Raw genomic sequence first — 12,349 nt, forward strand, 5'->3', positions numbered from 1 at the left:
TATAGGAGGAATCATTGCTTTTGAAAGGCAATAGCTTAAATTACTTTATTGCTTGATATTTCATCTGTCTAAGCATGTAACTTCCATGTTTTATAAAACATTGTCAACACATATCAGACTGTACATTCAGGGTTATTAAAACATGTTGAAAAAATTACTGTATAGTATCAGTTAACTCATAAACTGTCATACTAGAAGAATTAATATGTTGTTATTCGTACCTTTCATGCTATTGTACGTTGGAACCTTCACCCATGGGCTGAACAGAAACAAGAGGAAGTAAAGAAAAGAAAACAAGTTTTGGCGGAACAACACACCTGAAACAAAAGAAAACAACTTTAGTAAAATGTTAGAATAGTGACCCCCCCCCCCCACACACATACACTATGGCATTAAAGCTGTAACATCATGCACTTGCCAGACAAAGTATGTACAAATAGACTTGGGTTCTGTTACATGCTTGGCTGTGAAAGTGATTAGATTCAATGTAACAGTTAGGTAAGAATATCGCATCTACATTATTTACACTCAGCGGGATAAAAAAAAAGTAATGTGAATTTAATTTCGTGGGCTTCATAATCTGATTTCCATAATATATTTGAACTTGATGGTATACATGTTCCTGATAAAAGTTTCCATTTTCTGCTGTTTTGAATATTTAGTTTATTGTTGATAGTCGAAAACATTATACGTGTTTTTCTGGTGTTCGACGAATGTTTACTTTCGAAAAAGATATATCAAAGAATGTGCATCGAATTTTGCTTGGAAAATGGCATAAACTGCTGCACCACATTCGAAATCTTGAGTATGTCTTTTGGCGAATCTGCTATGAGTAAGAAAAGAGTTTGCGGGCGGTATAAACGCTTCAAATAGTCGAGAAGACGAAGGTCAAACACATCAATATTACTGACGACAAAGTGGAATAAGTAAAGAAAACTGTTCTGAAAAATCGTCAAATCACTGTCGGAGAGGTTGTTCATGATGTCAGCATATGCTTTGGCTCATGTCAAGCAACTTCTTCGGATGTTTTGTTTTGGGCATGAAATGTGTAGTAGCAAAGTTTATTCCGAAATAGTTGAATTTCGACCAAAAACGACATCGCTCAGGAATTGCTGAATGTAGTCTACAACGATCCAGAACTTCTATACAAGGTAACAGCACGTGACGAAACATGGCCATAAAGCTGTCACGTCGAAACCAAGGCATGATCGCCCCAATGGAAACCGCCTGGAGAGCCGAGTAAGGGCGCCCATAACAGGGGAAGCGGAAAAATATAGTGTAATCAGGTATTTTTCTTTAAAAAAAGATTTAAAAGTCAGTTTTAACAAGTCGGAACTGACACTTTTTGATGGCTACTTACAAGTCGCCACTGGTCTTCCAAATTACTGAAAATACTTCACAGTCGCACTCTTGCCCTCGCCCCAGTAAACTATCATATGGGCGCTCTTGGAGCAAAGACCTAACCTCGACAAGGTCGACCACATACAATGTGTGACGAATGTTTGTGCGATTTGGGTGTTTTCGTGATGAGTTCAACTAAGAAACGATATCATCAGTCTTTCAGGGTGCATATTCTGCTGAATTTCCGTGTATTATGTGATCACGGAAAGATGAACATTCACGTTCTGTTCCACGTGTTCAAAAATGGTTCAAATGGCTCTGAGCACTATGGGACTTAACTTCTAAGGTCATCAGTCCCCTAGAACTTAGAACTACTTAAACCTAACTAACCTAAGGACATCACACACATCCATGCCCGAGGCAGGATTCGAACACTTTTTGAAATTCGGAAGGTAGCAGTGGTAAAACACCGGGAGCGAAAGGTTGCATACAACTTGTTCAGAGACCAAATGGATGCAGTGGTTGAGAAGGGAGTGAGCCCCGTCGTAGCATATCTCCGATGTTACTTATCTGTGCACTGAGGAAGCAACAAAGAAACCAAAGAAAAATTTGGAGTAAGAATTAAAGTTCAGGGAAAAGAAATAACAACCTTGAGGTTTGTCCATGACATTGTAATTCTGTCAGACACAGCAAAGGATTCTGAAAAGCAGCTGAACGGAATGGGCCATGTCTTGAATGAAGGGTATAACACGAACACCAACAGAAGCTACTCGATGGTAATGGAACATAGTCGAATTAAATCACGTGATGCTGACGGAATTAGATTAGGTAAAGAGACACTTGAAGTAGTGGATGGGTTTTGTTATTTGGGCAGCAGAATTACTGAGTATGGATAAAGTATAGGGCATAATATAAAATGTAGAGTGGCAATAGCAAGAAAAGTTCTTCTGAAAAAAAAGAAATACGTTAATATCGAATATATACTTAAGTGTTAGGAACTCTTTTCTTAAGGCATTTGTAGTGTAGTTTTGTATGAAAGTCAAACGTGGACGATAAACAGTTCGGGCAAGAAGAGAACAGAAAGTTTTTAAACGTGCTACTGCAAAAGAATTGTGCAGATAAGACGGGTAGATCATGTTACCAATGAGGAGGTACTTAATAGAATTGGGGACCAAAGAAATTTGTGGCATAGCTTGACTAAACGAAGGGATTGGCTGATGAGACACCAAGGGATTACAAATTTAGTATTGGAAGTAAGGGTACGCGGTAAAAAATGTGGAGGGAGACTGAGAAGTGAATACTGTAAGCACATTCAGAGGAATGTAGGCTGCAGTTGTTATTCAGAGACGAAGAGATTTGCACAGGATAAAGTAATATGATGAGGTACATCAGACCAGTCTTTGGATTGAAGACCACATGAACAACAACACTCGTGACTACCGATAGCATGTACGTACGCATTTCTGGCGATACGTGTGTATAGCGCAACTCATTACCATTTCATTGCTTCCTGTGTTGCCGGCTTGAGTGGCCGAGCGGTTCTAGGCGCTACAGTTTGGAACCGCGTGACCGCTACGGTCGCAGGTTCGAATCCTGCCTCGGGCATGGTTGTGTGTGATGTCCTTAGGTTAGTTAGGTTTAAGTAGTTCTAAGTTCTAGGGGACTGAAGACCACAACAGTTAAGTCCCATAGTGCTGAGAGCCATTTGAACCATTTTTGAACTTCCTGTGTTGTCGACCTGCCTTGTTCTGTTCATCTGAAGTGATTGTTTTTGATAGCACTGTTTTGTTCTCGTTTCGTTTTTTATGATCACAAATTGAAGTGAACAATGTACAGCTGTGAAATTTTGTTTTCTACTCGGTAGAAATGCTGCTGAAATTGTTTTAATTTTGAAAACAGCTTACCAAGATGACGCTGTGGGATAAACTCAAGTGTACGAGTTATTTCCTCGATTTAAAAATGGCGACATGTCAGTTGATGACAAAGCTCGTTCTGGACGTCCTTCAACTGCCCGAATGTACGAAAATATTGAAAAAATTCAAGAGCTTATGCTCTGGACCGTCAAACCTTTTATTTAGACGTTTTAAGAAGATTGCGCAACAGTGTTCGTCAAAAAGACCCGATCTGTGGCAGACAGGAGACTGGTTCTTCCACCACGACAATGCACCTGCACACACAGCCATCTCTGTTAGCTTCTGGCTAAAAAGGGCATGGTTCCGTTGCCCCACGCACCTTAATCGCCCCACCTGGCTATGTGTGACCGTTTCTTATTTCTACGCATGAAAGGGGCGTGAAAGGACACGGATTTGATAATAGTTAAAAGTCAAAAATAAACGGTGGTGGAGCTGTCAGCCATTTCTAAAGATGACTACGAAAAATGTTTCGAACTGTGGAAGCACTGGTGGAACAAAAGTATCAGTTGTAATGGAGAGAATTTTGAAGGGGCAAGGTTGTTTTGTAAACAATTTGAAAATATATAGCTTTTATACGTAATTCCGGTTGTTTGGGCACCTTCTCGTATAATGCTCTAAGATGGATGAATAAATGGACATCGAAAGTACATTGTTGTTTTGGTACAACAGAGCGAAACGACTGTTGTGGTTACTAAGATATATATACTGTGTCCTCATGCTGCAGGTTGTTTTGATCACCACGGTGCTTTACTAGGCATAGTCCTATTGAAAAAGGTATGTCCTTGCCTTTTTCCGACCTTTGAACCGACTTCACAGGCCAGATATGGACAGTGAACATGACCACCGCATTTTCGTGTGTAGAAATCGTTGTCAGAGGTGAAATAAGCTATGTGTGTGTCAGAAAAAAAGTCGTGTGGACGATTTAGGACCGAATCCTTGACATTTCAACTTGTGGTCTGATCCCCAGTGGAACTTGGAACTACATGCAGTGGACTACTGGGATTGAATTTAATGGATTCTGCGTAATATTCCTCCGCTACTAGCATCCCCCATGCCAAGTGTCATTATTTCTTCTTGTCGTCATACAGTCTGTCTGCAAAATCCATATAGCAAGTATTACGTAGGAATCTGTATTGAAAACAAATACCTCAAATTTCTTAAATTGCATTTGTACTCCTCAATTGCCATTCAAGGATTGTAGAATCCTCAGCTAAAACTGCAGACACACTTTCTCGTAATAATTTTCCACTAGCGCTATGACACAAGCTATCGACTATATTCTTTCTTGTTGTTTTTATTTTGAGAAGTTGCCTCCCTTGTCGACAGCTAGATAGTTAAAGAACGAAGTACCTGGAGTGCGATGGACCTCAAGTGCGTGCCAAAGGGTGTCTTGTCATTTCACAGCCAGCGGTAGAGTCCTAAATTCGATGGTGGGAGTTTCCTTTCGCTTCTTGGATAAAATGCAGGTGCTCACTATAGTTGATAGACCTCACATACTTGTACCACAATACTCCTGACGCTGCCTGGCTGGCAACCTACCTCACCCAACTGTCAGCATATCAAACTGCCACAAAGAGAGAGAATGCTCCGTTAGTCTGCGCTGACAGAAGACATGGGATATCTCCTAATGTCGTGTCGGACCTCCTTTTGCCCGGTGTAGTGCAGTAACTCGACGTAGCATGGACTCAGCAAGTTATTGGAAGTCCCATGCAGAACTATTGAGCCATTCTGTCTCTATAGCCATCCACAATTGCTAAAGTGTTCCTGTTGTATTGGCTCTTCTTACTAGAGGAGGCCGAAATGCACGCGTTTTAGCTCAAGCAGGCTGGCGTGAGGAGGGAAGAACTATACTGACGTGAAGTCTGGAACATGACAAGGAATTAGAATTCAGAAAGCGGACGTAGATAGTTTGATACTTAACTTTAATCCATTAATGATGAACGTCGCTCTTGACGGTACATGATTCACAATATTATCTGTTCAGAAGACATATAGTAACTGAATATGGCGCCTTGCTAGGTCGTAGCAAATGACGTAGCTGAAGGCTATGCTAAACTGTCGTCTCTGCAAATGAGGGCGTATGTAGACAGTGAACCATCGCTAGCAAAGTCGGCTGTACAACTGGGACGAGTGCTAGGGAGTCTCTCTAGACTAGACCTGCCGTGTGGCGGCGCTCGGTCTGCAATCACTGATAGTGGCGACACGCGGGTCCGACGTATACTAACGGACCGCGGCCGATTTAAAGGCTACCACCTAGCAAGTGTGGTGTCTGGCGGTGACACCACAGTTCCAGTGTAAGATTTTGTCCACGAACTGACCTCTTGATTATGTCCCACAAATGTTCGCTGGCTGGCCAAATCATTCACCCCAACTGCCTACAATGTTCTTCAAACCAATAGTGAACAATTGTGTCGCGGCGACATGTCGCGTTTTCATCCATAAAAATTTCATCATTGTCCGGGAACATGAAGTCCACGAATGGCTGGAAAGGGTCTCCAGGTAGCTGAAGATAACCATTTCCAGCCAATGATCCGTTCAGTTGGGCAGAGGACCCAGTCCATTCCATGTCACCACTGCCCACACCATTAGGCAGCCACCACCAGCTTGCACAATGCCTTGTTGACAATTGGTGTCCATGGCTTTGTGGAGTCTGCTCCACACTCAAACCCCACTGTCAGCTCCGTACCAACTGAAATCGGGATTCATCTGACCAGGCTACAGTTTTCCAGTCCAGGAGAATCGCTGCAGGCGATTTCGTGCTGTTAACAAAGACACTCGCGTCGGTCGTCTGCTGCCATAGCACATTAACGTCAAATTTCGCCACACTGTCCTAAAGGATACGTTCGTCGTATGTCACACATTGATTTCTGCGGTTACTACACGCAATTTTGCTTGTCTGTTAACACTGGCAACTCTACGCAAACGCCACTGTTGTCGGTCGTTAAGTGAAGGCCGTCGGCCACTGCGTTATCCGTGGTGAGAGGTATTTCCTGCAATTTAGTACTCTCGGTACACTCTTGACACTGGATCTCGGAATATTGAATTTCCTAACGATTTCCGAAGTGGAATGTCCCATGCGTCTAGCTCCAACTGCCATTCAAAGTCTGGCGGCCATAACCACGACGGGTACCTTTTCACATAAATGACCTGAGTACAAGTGACAGCCCATTTAATGCACTGCCCTTTTATACCTTGGGTAAAAGAAACCACCGCTATCTGTATACGTGCATATCGCCAACCCACGATTTTTTTCACCTCGGTGTGTATCTCCGGGCTGCGGACGCAGTTGGAAAAGCGTGTCCTACTTGTTCCACTGGGCTTAGTTGAAAACAAACACATACAGCATCATATGTGTACGTCGAATGGATTGCAGAAGCGCAAACTATGCAGTATCATGCTGCTTTTTACAAGGTTTGAATAAATACGGTGAACGAAACTGACTGAACCTAACATTAATTCAATTGCTGGACGACGTTAGTATATAACATTAAAATTAGTGGTGACAGGAAACATTCTAATAACCATCTTGATGGGTTACCACTGAGGTATTTCCGCGGCCGTGCACATTGAGCCATCTCATTAGTGAAATGTGAATTATGGTGATACGAAGGTAAGGGCAACACAACACCCAGTGCCCGAGTGGAGAAAGTCGGGGATCGAGGCCGGGCCCCTTCACTTGTTCATCGGTAGCGCTGACCGCGCAGCTACCGAGGCGGACGCGTATTTTGCGCGTTAACATTGCGCCAGTGCTATTTCTCGCCAACGGGTCTCGGTGAACATAGCTTCCAACTCTGTCAGCCTGCAAATAATGCTGTACTCTAAGTGCAGTCGGCGAGAGTTGATCTCTGACAGCTGGCAGCTTTCAACTGCGAAGCGCAAAAGGCACGAAACGAAAACAATAGTGTTGTCGCAGCAAAACGTATATAAAATTGCGTCATGAGATTGACTGCGGTAGCCGCCCTAAGCCCACCGCAACTGCCAGGGTTCTTCTCTCGCTGGCTTTACTATCAGTCCAATCATCAGGTACAGTGGGCCTTACAAAAGATACGAATGTTCTTTTTTAACTTTTGGCACGTTTCATGTAGGCGATGTGTAGTGCAGAATCCATCGGATTCATGTTTTGCGACCAGAATGGAAATTTTACCTCACGTTAAACAAATGTCTTTGCCTGACTTGTTGGACACTTGAAATTTCTTCTCAACAAATCAAGGGCACTGATAAACAGGAATTTCTCAACTATTTGTCATTGCAGCATTGGAATCTTAACACTAGCAATACACATGGGGAAGGGGGGGAGCGTGTTTTACATGTAACTTCCGTAAATATTGTAAGCTCTCGTGCAATTTATACCGGAGGTTTCAAAATGAATATCACGGTTTTACAGTTTTGCAGCATTTATTACATTTATCTCGCAAACTGTAAATGATACATCAAATGCAAGAGCAACTCACAATAGATTTGGTTATATACATGTGTGAGTACGGGACGACCAAGCGTGGGTGAAGAACGTGTTGGACAAGTGAGAGACTCTTTCATACTTACTTCCAAGAAATCAGTTCGGAGACTAGCCATGAATTAGCAATCCAGTGACGTCTGTGTGCAAACTTAAGGAGACGCTTGTAACTAGGTCCTTATCGTTTGCGGTTATTGCAAGCTTTAAAGACTAAAGACTGCGGTTTACGTGCCAACTATGCAAACGAAATATTGCGAAGTGACGAACATTTTCTGGAACGTGTTGTCATCAGTGATGAATCGACTTTCCACCTGAATGAAAATGTTTGCTTGTTTGTTTTAAGGCGCAAAAACAAGCAAGGTCATACGCACCCATGTCAGAACCACGGTACATGAAGACTAAAAAGCAGTTAAAATCGACTACACGTTAAGCCCAAACAATAATGGAAGGAAAGAGAGCTAAACCCAGAGGTTTGGAGCAAAGTCCATGAAATACGCCTTAGAGAGAACGGTGGCTCTGAACTAAAGATTAAAAGTCCTTCGCCACATTACTACGACGGATAAAAAGTAAAACGCGGTCGACAGCCAGCGCGTCGTTCGCTAAAACGGCCGATAACTCAGACGGCAAACATAAATTAGAACGTACGTGGTTAAAAAGGGGCATTCGGTCAGGAAAAGGCGAACCGACAAAGTTTGATGATAAGAGCACAAAGTGATGGGGGATCACAACTTAAATAGCGATGGCTAAAATGACAGTGGCCAATAAGAAACCTAGCTAAAACGATATGCTGGCGGCAAGAGAGCCGACGGGAGGTCGACCAAGACACAGAGTTTTAATTCCCCGGAGCTTGCTCCCATGAAGGAAACACCAGTAGTGATGTCGAAGGAACAGACAGCAATACAGATATCATCGGAGGGAATGCTAGAAATGGTTCAAATGGCTCTGAGCACTATGGGACTTAACTTCTGAGGTCATCAGCCCCCTAGAACTTAGAACTACTTAAACCTAACTAACCTAAGAACATCACACACATCCATGCCCGAGGCAGGATTCGAACCTGCGACCGTAGCAGCCGTGCGGTTCCGGACTGAAGCGCCTAGAACCGCTCGGCCACCGCGACCGGCCGGAATGGTAGAAATACGTGACCAGGAATCCACATAAACATCAGAATGGTTCCACCAAGAGTGAGCAAGTGGATGCGTTCCTGGATCCGTTGCGCTAAGGGATGGACTGTGCACAGCACAGTCAGCCTCTGAAGGGCACTGACAAAGTCGGAGCAAGTGACACAAGAAATTGAAAAGCCTGCGTCGCCGGCTGTACTGCGTGGCCTGATACAGGACGAAGAGCTCCCCTGGAAATACTGAGCACTGTTCCGGGAGCCGACACCGCAAATCGCCGGTGCCAATGACGAAGGCACACCCGACACCACGGTCAGTCCGAGAGTCATCAGTGTATACAAATGAACTACCAGCAAAGGGCCGTGCGAACGTCGAGAAACACGGCGATAGAGCGAGTCTGGAGTAGTGTCCTTAAGAAGCGAATGAAGTCTAAGGTGAACATGTGAATGAAACTGTGAACACACATAATGTGCGAATCTGGGGACCATCAAATACCCACGAGATGGTACAGTTGCAACGAGATTCCCCTAAATTGGATGTTTTTTGTGCCTTATCCCTGCAGAAAGTTTATAGGACCTTCTTTCTCGGCGAAGCGAATGTAACTGGTGTTTCTTATCTTTGTGAGCCAGAACTAAGACTCTATCTTCAGCTGAAAGAAGCTGAACTACAGAAGTTTATTTGTCAGCAAGATGGTGCGCCCCCTCACTGGCATAACTCAATACGCGACTGGTTAAAAAACGTTGTACCCAACCGCTGGATTGGCCGCAAAGGGCATAATGACATAGCTTGTTTCTCGTAGCCTTTACATTCACCCGACCTGCCGCAGTGCGATTTTTACCTTTGGGGATGTATGAATGATAATGTGTGTGTTCTCCGCTACCAGTTGATGTAACCGACATAACAAATAGGACTGAACCAGTTGTTGCAACAATTACTCCAGATACACTAATTAAAGTTTGGGAAGAACTCGCCTATCGATTCGATCTGTGCCGTGTCATGAATGGTGCTCACAATGAACATATGTAAGAAAAACTGTTTTAGTTGCTCTTTCATTTGACACATTATTTATGATGGTAAGTTCAACGATATAATGTTTAAAGCCTTAAAACCCTAATTATAATTTTTAAACATTCGCTTCTTTAAAAATTTGAAAACAATATTTTTAATGAATTCTTCTAGCAGATTCTACAATTGTTTTAAATTTTTTCAGTTAAATTTAATCAAAAAATTTAATAAATGAGTGAACATACAGTTCCCCACCCCCACCACCACCCACCCCCTCCCACCTTAGTAGCAGATGCTACTGTTCACAAATGTCATATTCAATATTTTCTCGTTCTGGACCCTATTTACAAGTCAGTATCAAATTACAAAGCATGTTGTTAATACACTCCTGGAAATGGAAAAAAGAACACATTGACACCGGTGTGTCAGACCCACCATACTTGCTCCGGACACTGCGAGAGGGCTGTACAAGCAATGATCACACGCACGGCACAGCGGACACACCAGGAACCGCGGTGTTGGCCGTCGAATGGCGCTAGCTGCGCAGCATTTGTGCACCGCCGCCGTCAGTGTCAGCCAGTTTGCCGTGGCATACGGAGCTCCATCGCAGTCTTTAACACTGGTAGCATGCCGCGACAGCGTGGACGTGAACCGTATGTGCAGTTGACGGACTTTGAGCGAGGGCGTATAGTGGGCATGCGGGAGGCCAGGTGGACGTACCGCCGAATTGCTCAACATGTGGGGCGTGAGGTCTCCACAGTACATCGATGTTGTCGCCAGTGGTCGGCGGAAGGTGCACGTGCCCATCGACCTGGGACCGGACCGCAGCGACGCACGGATGCACGCCAAGACCGTAGGATCCTACGCAGTGCCGTAGGGGACCGCACCGCCACTTCCCAGCAAATTAGGGACACTGTTGCTCCTGGGGTATCGGCGAGGACCATTCGCAACCGTCTCCATGAAGCTGGGCTACGGTCCCGCACACCGTTAGGCCGTCTTCCGCTCACGCCCCAACATCGTGCAGCCCGCCTCCAGTGGTGTCGCGACAGGCGTGAATGGAGGGACGAATGGAGACGTGTCGTCTTCAGCGATGAGAGTCGCTTCTGCCTTGGTGCCAATGATGGTCGTATGCGTGTTTGGCGCCGTGCAGGTGAGCGCCACAATCAGGACTGCATACGACCGAGGCACACAGGGCCAACACCCGGCATCATGGTGTGGGGAGCGATCTCCTACACTGGCCGTACACCACTGGTGATCGTCGAGGGGACACTGAATAGTGCACGGTACATCCAAACCGTCATCGAACCCATCGTTCTACCATTCCTAGACCGGCAAGGGAACTTGCTGTTCCAACAGGACAATGCACGTCCGCATGTATCCCGTGCCACCCAACGTGCTCTAGAAGGTGTAAGTCAACTACCCTGGCCAGCAAGATCTCCGGATCTGTCCCCCATTGAGCATGTTTGGGACTGGATGAAGCGTCGTCTCACGCGGTCTGCACGTCCAGCACGAACGCTGGTCCAACTGAGGCGCCAGGTGGAAATGGCATGGCAAGCCGTTCCACAGGACTACATCCAGCATCTCTACGATCGTCTCCATGGGAGAATAGCAGCCTGCATTGCTGCGAAAGGTGGATATACACTGTACTAGTGCCGACATTGTGCATGCTCTGTTGCCTGTGTCTATGTGCCTGTGGTTCTGTCAGTGCGATCATGTGATGTATCTGACCCAAGGAATGTGTCAATAAAGTTTCCCCTTCCTGGGACAATGAATTCACGGTGTTCTTATTTCAATTTCCAGGAGTGTAGAAGTGAAGAATAATTCCAAAAATTTGTATTTTTAATTTTTTGTGTTGATCATAAGCTGTCCCTTCACCCTCTCCTGTTGGTGGCATATGTGATGGATAATGCGTTGGTATTGCTAGGTTTAAATCTCAGCTAAGAACCAGAACTGAACTGCCAGCGTAGAATCATCTATGTATGGTTCTCGAGGCTGGTTAAGAAAAGAAAGTAAGTACGAGGAGCACGCATTGGTCAGTAACTAAACTAATCACATGATCGAACAAGGCAGTTGTAAAATCATTTTAAGTCACAAAGAAAATAGACTTAAAATGCAGACTGTTTTGAGACCATATTCGATAGTATAACAGACGAAAATCATTGTTTGGTGTAACGTTTTTTAAAATTTTATTATCATCATCATCCCCTCCATTTTGGCTATCTCAGGCCTACATGAAATAACTTCTCAAGCTGTCGTATTTCGTGATTCTCGGTCTTTCCAGTATTTCTCCTTTCTTTCGCTTTTCTTGTTTGCTCTGTCCTTACAGAGGTGCGCTTTCTGACATTTTCCTGAAGGCCCACGAATTTCCTAATCTTATTCCGAAAAGTTGGCCTGTCTAGAATTTCTGCTATCGTAACATTGATTTCTGGTGTTCTTTCTAGCTTCCCTGAACCAACCAAGGAGCGCTGTATTGTTTTTGTCAACTACGTCAAATATTTTTTTAGTGACACTTTGTGGAA

At 44.3% G+C, this 12,349-nt stretch overlaps 1 protein-coding gene across 1 annotated transcript in view; it reads right to left on the minus strand.

Moving 5' to 3' along the window:
• Positions 1-12,349, minus strand: part of LOC126088449 (piezo-type mechanosensitive ion channel component) — a 724,612-nt gene that overhangs the window by 503,908 nt on the left and 208,355 nt on the right. Inside the window, exon 3 of the mRNA XM_049906591.1 lies at positions 222-317. Within this exon, the coding sequence (XP_049762548.1) occupies positions 222-317 (96 nt within the window). The remainder of the gene's footprint in view (positions 1-221; positions 318-12,349) is intronic.

The sequence above is a fragment of the Schistocerca cancellata genome, chromosome 6, assembly GCF_023864275.1.
Source record: "Schistocerca cancellata isolate TAMUIC-IGC-003103 chromosome 6, iqSchCanc2.1, whole genome shotgun sequence".
NCBI lineage: Eukaryota > Metazoa > Arthropoda > Insecta > Orthoptera > Acrididae > Schistocerca > Schistocerca cancellata.